The sequence below is a fragment of the Anoplolepis gracilipes genome, chromosome 7, assembly GCF_047496725.1.
Source record: "Anoplolepis gracilipes chromosome 7, ASM4749672v1, whole genome shotgun sequence".
Classification (NCBI taxonomy): Eukaryota; Metazoa; Arthropoda; class Insecta; order Hymenoptera; family Formicidae; genus Anoplolepis; species Anoplolepis gracilipes.
In genome coordinates, this window is record NC_132976.1 from 7,160,401 (window position 1) to 7,174,762 (window position 14,362).

General features: G+C 36.4%; 1 protein-coding gene across 6 annotated transcripts in view; it reads left to right on the plus strand.

Annotated features, from left to right (window-relative positions):
- The window catches only part of Tei (irregular chiasm C-roughest protein teiresias), a 324,556-nt gene that overhangs the window by 215,951 nt on the left and 94,243 nt on the right, over window positions 1-14,362 (plus strand). For all 6 annotated transcript variants that reach the window (XM_072896416.1, XM_072896415.1, XM_072896413.1 and 3 more), the window contains one exon: window positions 327-668. In XM_072896416.1, the coding sequence (XP_072752517.1) occupies window positions 327-668 (342 nt within the window). The remainder of the gene's footprint in view (window positions 1-326; window positions 669-14,362) is intronic.

A 14,362-nucleotide genomic window follows, 5' to 3' on the forward strand; every position in this document is an offset into this window, starting at 1 on the left:
ATTGTAATTATACTTTATGATAGTTATGTCTGAGAAGAATAAACAACAAAGTCAGTAAATTCTAAAATACATAATTACAAAAATATTTATAGCATACATATAATTATTTTCATCCTTTAAATAAATCTTCCTTTTTGATAATATATATTATTTTTTAATTGAAACACGTTGCGTATGGTTAGGTCGTTTATTAAACAAGTCATTTAAATAATGATATCATAAAATTATTCCTTTCGCGTGCCACAATAATCGCTCGCGTCCGATCAAATTTTTCAACGTTACGAAGTCACTAATTGAAGCGGTTACCGGATGGTTCCTTGTTACAGAGGCACCTCGTGGGACGTATCTGCTGATAGATGGCCGTCGGCTGGATCCCGGAAACCAGTTTGTACCGGTAAAGGAAGGCTCGGAGCTTACTCTCGAGTGCGCGGCCGAGGGTGGAAACCCGCCGCCCATCTTGGCATGGGGCATGACCTTGTCTCAAGCCACTTTAGACGGACCGGAACAACCGCCGGACAACCTCACCGTGTTGCCCTCAACATCCGGCAGACGCAGCGGGGCTCACCTTAAGGTCCTGAGAGGACATCACAATGCTACCATCGTCTGTGTCGCACGTCACACCACATTGATGATCCCGATGAACGCCAGTATTCTGCTCGACGTCCAATGTGAGTATACCTATTAATGAAATCAGCTTATATTGACTGTATTTATGTTTGAAACAATTGTATTTCAATGAAAAAACAACGTTGTTTAATATTTTTAAATTCTTTAATAACTTTGAGATTGATATTTCCGTAATAAAAATGTCGAAGAGTAAACTCTTAAGTGAAATTTCTCTCTTAAAGTTAAGTAGTTTAAAAATTAAGAGAAACAAAATTTTGTCGTCTACTTTTCTCTGCGAGAAGTATTTCTTTTAATTTTTAGTTAAAAATATCTCTGTAATTAGACTTCTCTAAAAACTTGCAACAAACCAGAGTATGCCGGAATATAAGAAAAACAAGAAATAATCAGCGCTTATCATACATATGCATGAACTTAAATTACCTTTTGAGATAGAGAACGAACGCGAAATAATTCCGCGGGTCGTTTTTACTTAGCGGGCACGAGCCGGTGGGATTTCCGCAATATTAGACCTAGTCGTGGATCTAACATGCCGGAAATGAACAACTTGTGTGCCGCGTCGAGAGACAAGCAGACAAGCTGTGTGCCCATCGAAACTGAAATGTAAACTTAATTAAGTCTGAATCCAGCGGTACTCGCGACTTGTTTTAAGCGAGCCCGCGAACCGAGAAGAAGCAGCTCCGCGTTGTATTTGAGGCGCGACGACCGTGTTTTACAGGAACGTCCTATGAGGAAAAGGACGGAAGAAGTGGAAGAGAGAGAGAGAGAGAGAGAGAGAGAGAGAGAGAGAGAAAGGTAGGAAGGCGAATAACGCCGGAGGTTGTGTATTTCTCAACGTGAGAGTAGTTTATTTTGCGTCGTTGAGCTTCTCTCTTTCGCCACTCTTGCATCCGGCAGTAGAGGTTTAGTCGAAAAGTCTCCCCTCTCGATTTGCCCTTCGCTGCCCCTTCGGCGAGGGAGGATAGAGAGAGAGAGGGAGACGCCGAGTCGCCGAAAGAAGCTCTTCCAGCCGGTCTGGAGGTAAACTCTGAGGGATTAACTCTGCAACGCGAACAAAAACCGGTAGAAGCGTGCGAGCGTGCGCTCCTCCTTACACCCCTTTTTTACTGCACGTCGCTTCTTCGGGTGTTTAGAGGAGGCTCGTCGAGGCGAGACCGCGAAGATATATCACCTGAAACTGGTTTCCTCCCTCTCCTCCCCTTTTTTAGTCGGTGAACTTTCCGGACGTCTCGTTTTCGCTCCTGTGAATTGTATAGAATGGCGCGAATTCACCACACACACACTCTCTCTCTCTCTCTCTCTTGCTCTTGATCAAAATTTTCCAAATTAAAAATGGATAAAGATTTTCCTAATTATTTGTTTTTGCTAGCTATAAAGATATACAATGGAACATTTAAAAGTAACGAATCTTTTTAATAATTACTTTTTTTTGTTTTAATAATATGTTGTATAATAATATATAAACTAATTTTATAATTGAAGAGAAGTAATGTATATTATTATATAAATATAAATATTATTCTCTTGTAATGAAATATTATTTTCATCGATTCTAACGAAACCATATGAATGCCGGTACTTATTTTCCGAAGAAGAATGTCGTGTCACGTGGATTATAGTTTGGGAAACCTTACTTTATGCTTAACCAAAGCTGTCCTACCGTCGCGGACAGTTCTTCATTGTGAATGTAAGGGGAGCCCATTGTGTGCCGACATTATTTCACTTTTTTAATCCCTTCACGCCTGTCCGAACGCCGTGTCGTCCGGCAGCTCGAGTTTCTCGAGAACTTATTTCACGAGGGAGAAAGTTCGTGGCGAGTCGTTTAACCATCGGGGAAAAAAGCGACAAGATATACTGATTGTGAGACACGGGGATTTTCAAGGACACTGCCGATCGATCGCGTGATTAATATTGCCTTCTCGTAATAAATGATTTTTAATACACATAAACGATATATGTATGTATATGTATAATTAGTAGAGTTTATGTATAAATAGATTTTATATTTATCGATTTTATATTTATATTTACTAGATTTTTTAAGGATGTATACATGAGATAGTGACACTCAATAATCGATATTTTCAATTCATTTAATCTTTATTGCAATTTTTTTCTTACGTTATTTCTTCTTGCTCGATTTGTGAAATCTCCGCGTTCCTTTATCGAATTTGTGGCGAAACGGGTACTTAATTCCAAAGGCGATACGGGCGCGAGCAACCGAGTTGAAACGCCTCGAGGATGCAAATTTTCTAGGCGAACAGCTTGCTGCATGCTCGACATCTTGGAAGGAAGCGAGGATGCGGGTGTCTTATGGGCGATAGTGATATCGTACGGGTCGGCCTGTCTTTCTCTCTCCTTACTCTTTTTATCACGAATTTATTCCAGCCGTACTTATGTCCTTTCGCCTGTCGCTCTGAAACAGGAAGGTGGAGGAGGTACATTTGTCGGCACCTGAGCGAACAAATTTTCCGGTAGAACGAACGCCAAAGGCACCCGGACAATGTCCTGGAACGCCTTTATGACGCCGGGGTGAGAGGAGAAGCCCCATGGGGTGACCCACTTTCCATATCGTTGCGGCGCATCGTCGTTTGTCATTACGCGTAATGTAGGCTATTACCGGTTGTCATCCCGCCGGATGCGTCCACCCCGTCCCATATCGAATAAATGATTTTACTTTTAAATCGCCCCCAACCCCCCGCCTCCCCTCCCCATCCCGACGACGACAACGCGATTAATCATCGCGCGGCGCGCTCGTCGTCTCGCGCCGAGTTGCACGAGTTGCGGACCGTTCGACCGCTGCTGCTGTTTTGCATAAGTGCGATTCTCTTTCTCTCTTTCGTCAGGGGGCGAGGGAGGGAGGGAGGGGGGGGGCTTCGATTTGTATTTGCCGACGACGGGCGGGTAACGCGATCGGATTTATCATAAATCACGATGATTTTTGGCGGCAGTCGTTATTTGCAGCTGACCCGAATATACGCGGCGGCAACTTCCGGAACGATCCTCACCCTTGGTTCAACGCGGCGCGGCGGCGCGCATATGAATATGTAGCGCGCGTAACCGTAAAATTCTAACCGCGGCTGGATACGAGCGAGCGAGGCGAGCTTCATCTCGGTCTACGTTCTAATCGATCTACGTAGCACCCACCCACTCGCGTCGTTAACTGGAGTATTCGCGCTGAATTACGAACGTATATGAACACGATGCTTTTGAGCAAAAACTTATTATTCTCCGGTGCGGTAATTAACAAAGTATCGTCTTACAAATTTATTCACCTTAATTTTAACCCCTTTGGGGTAGGTATTCTCGAATGTTCAAATTTCTACATTTATTCTGGCTTTTATATACAAATTATGAGAACTGATTATAGTGTTGCATTATAAATGTTTATATTGATTCATTACACAATTGAAATAATTTAAACGCCAGACTTTCGTATCACGATAAATACACATAAAAATATATTATCTTTTTTTATATATTAAAATACGATGTTATCGTGTGCTTTCATTGTATATTCCTTTTATAAAAGGAGAGTATTATTCTTGCAAAGGTGTCGCAAATCTCTTAAGTATTTAAGTTTTATCAGTTATAATAACAAATAATAGCACTTGTATGTATTTGCACTTGAAATATTGCAGTACTAATTGGTACTTCGGAAGGATCTCTAGATGAATTCGCTGCAGTTGTCGTACGGAAACGTTACTGAGTTGCTCTCGTTTGTTGCAATGAGAATCTAATCGCTCTGAAAGAGCACACAAATGCAATATTATCCTACAAGTTGCGGCGACAAAGTGCTGTTGGCGCAGTCATTAAACCGATTCCGCTTTGAAGAAATAAATCCTGCACATTGTCGGCCACTATAGCAAACAGTGCAGTGTTCTATCGATGAACAACAGGATTTATTATACACATTACATTTAACGAATTAACACACACACGCATTACATTTAAAGAATTAAAAATTTTGGATATATTAATTGGTTCTCTTGTTTATAATAAACAACAAGATATAATTTTGTGCGATAAAGCTATTGAATTTAATCAAACTCTTTTAATTATTAACAAGATACAGAAATAAAATAGCAATAAAAATAATTTTGATGATATTTATAATCTGCTTAATATTTTAAAATAATTTTTGGGAACGCTTTAAGATATTGTTTTAAACTATCAACCGTATATTTACTTAAAACGTATAGAGATCGTTGCTTGAATTTTCCTGTTCGAGGCTGTTCTTTTCTCTGTCATGCAAAAAATATGCAAATAACGTGATCAACATGCTTATCGTGTTCGAGTTCCAAAACTTTTTTGATCATTCTCAGACGTGGTGTATTTGACGCGAATAACGTTCAAAGAAGGCCACGGACCAACGTTCATTCAAGTTCGCGCAAAGTTCACGATATTGGCACGGTACTTCGGTTAATAAGATGCAAAACACTTGGGAACTAGTCGTCGCCGAAGATGACAGGCGTAAAGATCAATATGCGCTGCAGTCTTGAAATGCAGTCGCGTCAGAATGACATAGTATACCTGTGAGAGTTATAATAATGTAATCGTTTCAAAATATATTAACTTATTTTCCATTTTCCGAAAAAAGAACGGCATGTCACATGTTTAAAAAAAAAGACACGATTCTTAATTTTTAAAAATTATATTAACAAAATTTTATAAATTTGTAGCTTTTTCACGACATGTGTTTTCAATGAAATTTACTTACAATATCGATAAAAAAAGAAACGATTCAAATATGATTTTTATATAAGGGTGATTTAATTATAATGTAAAAGTTTAAAATAATCAAGCTCTTTAACTTTCCCAATTTATCTCGATTAATATGGCTAGATATCGTTTGTGCTGCGATATCGCATTTTATTAATTTTGTCGTTGGTTGATCAAATTTACTTTCGCAAATTCTTGCTTCTCTTTCATAAATCCTATTTTATTAAAAATTGTACTCTCTCATCTCTTTTATATTACAAAAAATGTGAATAAATAAATCATGAAATTGAATATCGAAAGCTACAACATTTTTCCAGTATGCAACAACTGTTTCATCGCACCTGCCAACAGTATTTACTATCAACAAACAGCGAGAAAATATTTTACTTGAAATTCCAATATTCGTCAAAATTTTATTTTTTTCATTAATTCCACGTGTATCGCGATCGAAGTACCGTTATAGAATTCGGCGTTCGTTGCTATCGGTTTTGACATAAAAGATTCGTTGCACGACTAATTCAGGTATACCGGTCGCTCGGGATAATTTAATGAAAGAACATTGTGATATATGGTCATAACGGCTCTCTATCTAATTCTTTTTCTGTCTCTCGTACGTATGGTATTTCTTAAATGCTCCAAATATCAACAGGTTGTTGATTTCGCTGACCGTTCCCTCCCCGGTTATTTAGTTCACCTTTAGACAGGTAGCTATGTGTGCGCGTGTGAGGAATACGAACGCCTGTGAGTACCTAAATATGAATACATCTGTGCGTGACCACTTTCAATTTACGCACACAAGGCGAATTTCGTTATACACAAATATTACGCTATCACTTATCGCGCAAGTTTTTAATTATTTCTTGCGACATTCGCGTGCAATCAACTGAAATCGGCACCATTTTATAGTTTCCGATGCATGTCATTGTGTTATCGGTTATTCAAGCTCGCGGGCAATCAATTACGCATTCGAAACTGCATGGACTGTCGCGCGTCTGTAAAACTCGTATATTTGTCCGACGTGCACATATATGATATGATATACGTTGTGATTAGCGTTTACGAAACGCGATTTACGAGATAAAATACAATCCCATTGCGTATGCTTAAACGCATATTAGTTCAGCTATGATATCGGATATGATTACGGACAGTTATAAGGGTCATCAATATTTTATGTGACATTTAGCCTGTCGATATCATTTGCAATTTGTGCGAACGCGAATGGCGCTTCATTGATTTGACAGGTTGTTACGAATTATTATTACTGCATGTTTCGTCCGCGACCTGTACTCCTAACTAATTCATTCCGTGTAATTCGCCACCCATTGGATTGAATAACGTAATTGTGAGAATATCCAGAGAGAGAGAGAGAGAGAGAGAGAGAGAGAGAGAGGGAGAGGGAGGGAGAGGGAGGTAATAATGAATATCGAACGCATCAGAGCAACCTTATTCGTTTTAACGAGTCTCGAACACGCCGTTAGATTGAAAAAAATCTAAAAAAAGAAAAAAAGTAGCGAATAAAATAAATAAAATAAAGAAACATTCAAAGTCTCCAATCTGAAAATTCTATATATTGTTTTCGGTGACATCGATATCGACGGGCGTAGCCCATCGTTTTCTAATGCGCATCTGCTGTCACTTAATGGCTCTTGCTCTCTTTTCACGAGCGCTTTTTGCGCGACTCTACTTCGCAGAGCATGTCGCAAAAATTCAATTTTGCGATGCGTTTTGTAGCGCTGTCGTACCGAATTTTACTCGCGCGATATTGTTTTTTCAAGAGCGCACAAGTTAGCTCGTCGTTGACAATGCGCGATACGACGAGGAATATTTTGCGTTTCGATAAAAAAGGAAATAAACGGAATTGAAGCGGATGCGATATGCTAAACAATGTCCTCGTACGACTGTTTTATTTAATCATTACATGTTATATTTGTTATTCAGTGTATAGCTCAAATTATTCAAATTTTATTTAAATTTCCAACATTTGCACGCATCTCCAGTAGTAATGAAACTTCACATAAATCTTATTTAAATCTCGAGTTATTCAAACCTCGGATAGTAATCAAACTTCAAATGAAGAAATCACTAAATTCACCAAAAGAAATGCATCAATGCTTCCTGTCGGTGAAATTACAAATGCATATACGCAATGTGCTTGACTTTTCGGTGCGATTACTCATTGCGATCACGTATGACGTCAATTTTGTCGCAAGAGTCTCTTTTTGGTAGGCTGCTGATCAGAGCAAACCCCTCGGTAAGCCAAAAATTCGATTGCAGTCATGGTTAGCGAATCTTATTAACAAACGAGCCCGAGGCGACTCTCTACCGAGCAGAGGCCACACGTCTGTCGACGTCATTTCCACGGGATGATACGTGGCCCGTGAAAATGACGCGATTGGATTCGACGGGGACACGGGGTGTTTAATAAAACTCGTCGTACGCGAAATGGAAAGAGCTGCGGCGCGGGCCAGGATCGAAGCCGTGGAGGGATCAGCTGGATTAGTTGGCAAGCTGAATCCATCCGTCCTCCGGACACATGAAAGGGACACCTATAATTACGTTCCCCTTATGGCGAGAGGGCGCGAAAAGCCTTGGTGTGAATGACATTGATATCTCTTTTTCAAAAGAGGCGAAATTGGAGAACGCGCACGTGTGCGTTTTCTTTTTCAGGGATTTTCTGTCGCGAGATACGTTGTATCTATCTACAACATCTACAGATGCGCTTTCCATTAACGAGTGCAATACTAGACTGCATAAGTAGATAAAAAAAGAATTGTTCCGTGAGTTTAAACATCTCTTGATCGAAAGATGATTAAAGCTATCTGTACATGAGCCATCAATTCAGCATCTTTTTCCTCGAAAAAACGAAAATATACCGCCATCAATCATACTCGTTTCTTAATTCCAATCGAAGAACTTGCAGTTTCGTGACAGGTGGGATCGCGATGTATCATTGCTGCATTAATTATATCTTTCTGCATAAACGTTCTAAATTGACGCTATTTCATGAAATATATATTTTATTTCAAAACAGCAGTTTTTGCCTCATTTTCAGACATTCCGTTTTTTCAATTATTTATTTATATATGTTTTTAAAGCGTTCCGCGGTTAGTTGGAGCCATTCTACATGGTCAAGCACTCACTCGCATATAATGGAGGCATATATTAAAATACACGTACATTCACATACACGCTGATTCATTCTGTTGCATAGAGAAGGATAGAAAGATGGAAAATACTTTTTCAACCGGATGTGAGAACGCAGAGGAAACTTTTCACGGTCCATTCTTTACACTCCGATTACCGTAATGTTACAGCTGATGCGAAATGCACAAAATTAAAGAATTTTTTCTTTCTTCCTGCTACTAATATTTTCTCTCTCTCTCTCTCTCTCTTTTTCTTTCTTTGTTTGCCACGATGCGAAAACGCGAACGGTAAGGCGAATTTCTCTTTGCAGCATGCACGGTAATTTAGTTTCGAAAGGTGGTTGAACTTTACGAAAGATCGTCTTTTCTAGTAACATTGGAAAATATGCGGGCAACAAGAAGTTATTTTTCTTCTTTTTTTTTTCCCCTAATAAACTTTACGCGAATCTCTTCCGCGCCTATATATTTTGCACCTATTACATATTAATTTCGCTCGTTTTTATGAATAATTTCCCGCCCTCGTAACTTCTTGTAAATGTATTTGTGTAATGTATTTTCAATATGCTATATAACACTAAACTTTTACGTGAAAAATTTAGAAGACGATTATAGATTTTCCCTTAAATTAAATTGACAAAATAAATAGAAAAAAAAATTTTGAGTAAAATTTAGTGTACGATTACTGATTAGCACATATGATTACACAAGCGTATTTTGTAAAAAAAATATTTCATTTTTCCTTTCTATTTAATTTAAGAACGTAATTATGTAGCTATAGAACTATATCAGAGAGATATTTTTGTAATTTATTTAAAATAATGTGTAACTCAGTTTAACAAATTTTTTCATACGTTATTAATTAGGTTACATCTTTGATTTTATATTTTCGTCATCACACTTTCATGGTTTATTATTTTGCTGATTATAATTTATTTTATATAAAATTTTGTCTTTCTCAAAAATGCATATTTTAGGATCGGATAAGGCAGAATATCTTTTTAATAATCAATGCCACTGTTATCGATTCCATCTAGATAAAGTGCTTACAACAATGGTACAGCATTTGCGTATTCATTGGCAAATCTACTATGCCTGCAGTGGTGGTGCCAGACGCGTCAATGTCGCGCTCGATCTTCTTAAGTTTCTTCGCTTTTTTCCCTCGTTTTTCTTCCCTTCAACTGTCGTCAGCTGCTTACCCGAACTAAGGTTCCCCTATCTTGTTCCATCCACATCGTGCTTGTAGATGCTCTCAATCAATCATATTTAGATCCGGCAGCCTGTGCTTTGCGATTCGTTTATATGGACTCTCTCCTGCAAATATATGTTCACGTAAAAAGAAACTTGTGGGTCGTGTACATGTATGGGTAATTCATGCGCACGCGTGCGTTTTATGTCAAAGTGATACGGATTTGTGTGTGATTTTTTTATATAATATCGTTTTTTTAAATATGCTTATTTAATGACAATTCCTGATATTAGAATACATATTATTAAAAATTGAAAAATATAGCATTTATTAATTATAAGATTTATGTTAGCTTATATATAAGTTGTCAATTATTATGTTTTAGTCAAGAAATACGTAATTCAAAAATTTTTTAAACTTGCGATTTTATATTCTCTGTAAAATGAATAAATATGATAATGAAAATTATTAAACATTATTGATTACAATTTTTTTTTAATTTGAGCTAAAAAATATACAAAACCCTGAAAATGTATGAAAATCATATTTCCTGTAAGGTATAGGATAAATCTTTTAACGCGTAAACTGTGTTATGCAAAGCTCACATGGCAAGAAGAGCGTCACACGTTTTCCGGATGGTTAAACAACTGATTAGCCGGAAGTAACCGAGTGCGCAGTTAATGTGTAAGCATCGGTTCAACCAAGTAACGAGAAACAGTTAACGGGCCATTTAAACGTTACGGTTGATTTTCGAAACTGATCGGCGCGAGATTTATAACGACGTAATCGACTCGAGAGGACCCGAAGATCGTTTCTCGCAAGTCCGTTAGACGCGGATCTTGTCCACCTAATCTCTTGACGAAAATTCATGCCATTGTGTACAAAGTTGCATCGTAACGTAGTTTAGATAGCTCTCAAGTGAACACCTGGTCATTTCGTGGGTGTGTAGGATGGTTTCGATTGCGAAACGGAGCGTTAGTTTCACGGGGATAAAGCGATCGATGAAGATAGCAAGAGGATTACCCATTGCTATAGCCATTAAGGACTATTTTCTATGGAATATCTGACCGATTTCGCTTAACAATAGATCGAGGAATAATGGAGCGTATAACAGGTGCTTCCGCGTTCGGTAACGTACTCGACCTTCTATTGTATCTCTATATTCACGCATTGATATACGTTTAGATATGTTTACGCAAACTGTATTAAATACCACTGCAATTTACAAATTCACTGCGCAGAATGTTGCGTTAGAATTATCACCTGCAGGACGATTGTGATTATGTGAAATTAATAAAACTAGAAAAATTATTTTATTTTGGACAGAAAGATAATTTGTGATAAATTTATTAGCTTAACTATTTCTCGTACAATCACATCGTTATGTGGTGTTTCTTAGTAAATTGATTAGATAAAAGATGAAGACATTCACAGGTACACGCAGAGAAAGATACGGTTTTTAAGATGCAATCTTTCTCAAAACTGAAAGCATAAATAAAATAGCTATGGCCAAGAAAACCTATTTAGATTCTAACAAATATTATTTATATGTTTGAGTATAATTATTGTAATATTTTAATAAAAAACATTTAGGAAATTGTAGAAAATGAGAAGCGTTTCGAAGCTTATGTTATTGCATCTGCCAAAATTGGCAATTAGCTAATTTCTCACTATGTCTGGATTACAAACCACTATAACCGCTATGGACTATTGTTAGTTTACGAAGCAAAAGCCGTTAACAATGCTAACAATTTGCTTCCATATATTATTGATTGTGAGCGTTCGCTCAATATAGGCCTACCTATTTGCGTAATTAAAGTCTGGTAATTAAGATGCCGTAATATATTGATTGAAGGATTCTAACAAAAATTTTAATGACTTACTTACTGGATATACTTTAATAAATTACAAGGAATTATAATCATGAAGTGCAATATCATAAATTATTTAAATAAGTTGACATATAATTTAGACATATTTTGTCTTTTTTTCTGAAAATAATCAAATTTTTTATATATCGTTATAATTTTTTATATGTCGTTCCCTTCATGTTTTACGCCTAAAAATCGCTACTATACTCTCTTTATATTTTTTTTTACTTATGCGCTTAAAAAATTTTGAAATTGAACACAAATTAAAACGTTACGTAAGCATTTTATGTTATATACTTATAATATATATTTAAAATTTTTGGATATCTAAATAGTAAGAAAGTTATTGAAATTCTTTCTTAGTAACGTAGATGAAAGCAAAGCGGGTATTGAAATTAGTGGTTAGGTCAATAATTTCCTCTACATTCTACATCAACATCTTCTATATTGTCCACCTTTCGCGGGTGTGGCTAGCGAACCGCGACCGCTGTTAACGATGGATTACGAAATGAGGAGCGTTTAGAGCCGTTAACGACCCGCTTTCATCGAAGAACCGCGAGTAATATGGTCGCCTCATAAATATCATTCGACGGAAGTCATTCAAAGGCATGTAGTATCAATAAATTCGTGATAAACGATCGGAATGCACGATAAATTGATAGGAATTTAATAAACATGCTCATGTTTGAAACGTGCTTTAAATTTGAATAATATTTTAAAAGTGAAATGTAGTTTTTATAATTTAGATATAATTATATCTGATTGCAAAACATTTTAACATAATCTAAACAATAATAATAGATGTAATGGGGTTATTGACGGATGTTCATATTGATTTATCTATATTTATTCTGAATCGTCACTTATTTAATCGCGAACATATTCAATGAACATATTAGTAATGCTGGCTTACTAATTGTAAGATGCACCTATCGATTTTGATCATCGTCGAATTACGAAACGATCTGTTCTATTGCTGTTAATGATGAGTTTTCATCGACGATCGCCGATACGATGCAAACGTGACCTGTCCGAACTCATCAGAGAGGCAAACCGAAAGACGAAGTGTGGCGCAGTTTCTATTATCGGCGATGGGTACCTGTCTGTGTCGAGAGACGATTCCTCTCTCCATTTCGCGGAGAAGATAGACTCGGGGTGCGCGCGCGCCATGAGTTTGCCGATCACGTCAGCGCCCAAAACTTGGTAGGGTTTAGTACGTGCCATTTCTCCGAGAGGTACCTGCGTGGTGGGACTTGTAATTGATTTACAAGGCTCACTCCGCAAATGGCGGAGAAGGTAGTACTGGAGTTTCTAGGGCGGACCGCGAAAATGTCTTCCGCTATCCTGTTAAAGGATCGGCCCCTATTGCGTTGAGAATCTCACGGGAAGATCCTCCTTTGGGCGGCTTTCGCGCTCGATCATGAGGAATTAGTTAGGAGGTGTCCTTTGGAACTTTAGGCAGTAAGGTTTCAAACAGCGAAGAGTAAACAGCGAGGCAGAAATTAGATTATATCAATGTATGTCGGATATTGATATTTATTTTTTTTTGCCTCAGTTTCTTCTTTTTTTAGGAAATATATGATTAATAGGAAATTATCAATTGTAAGAAAAAAAATTATGAGAAAAATTATAATTAAATGTTCATATATTATGTTCATATAATAATATAATAATTTTCATTATACTATACTTTCTGCTTTTCCCTTACAAGTTTGACTGTTATAATTAAATTATGTAATTATGTCAAATACATTTTGTAATAAAAATATATATATAATAAATTCGATTATATGAAGCAAATTGTCAATGATTGCCTTAAATTATTGAAAATTTTGAATATGATTTGAAAATTATTATCAAATTCTAATATTTAATTTTCGTAATGTTTAGTCATGTGTGAAATGAGGATACATAATCAAACAGTACATTCAGAATGAACTCGATTATATATGCAATGTTTTTGAAATTGGATTTCAACATTCGATTTAGTTGATATCTCTGCCCGTCTAAAAAAACATTTTTATGTCTCTATGTGTGTGAACATTATATTATAAATTTTTGCAAAAATATATGTATAAAAGAAAAAATTTCTATGATGGTAAATTAAATTGATGATTTTTAAAATAGGAAAGTTACTGTTAATGACAAAGAAGCATCTGCAAAATTAAGAAAAGAGTTGAACCGTAGTTTCAGATACTTTATCTATTGTATTTCACTTATCTTCCAGCAATGACAGCAACTTCATTTATATCTTAGAAAATCATTGTTATCAGAGAACGTCGGAGTAGCACGGAAAGAAATCTCATCAATCATTAAGTCAAGAAAGGATTCAGTCGGGCGTAGTTCATTGTGGCATTCTTTTTTAACTTCCTGAATAGAATTGAAACTCGATCTTCGACTCGAGTGCACCGCTATCGACGCGAAATTATGATACGATTTTAAATTGATTTTTCAAAGATTGTCATTGCATTAAACACGACAAGTAATATAAATGCATTTTTACAATGGATAATAATTTATCTGTAATAATAATTTATCACGATAGCATTTAATATATTTACATATAAATGAAAATCGATTAACTACATTTGTTTTATATATATATATATATGTGTGTGTGTGTGTGTGTGTATTTATATAAGAATGCTACAACATAATCTATTACATATATTAATTTAAAAGTACATATTGATATGGTTTTTTTGTTAATTGCAATTCAATTTTTCAATACAGACAACTAAATACAAGTCGCGGTTACAAAAATTGTATGACATTATTTCGCCAAAATTGATTAAAGTTTATTATATATTCTT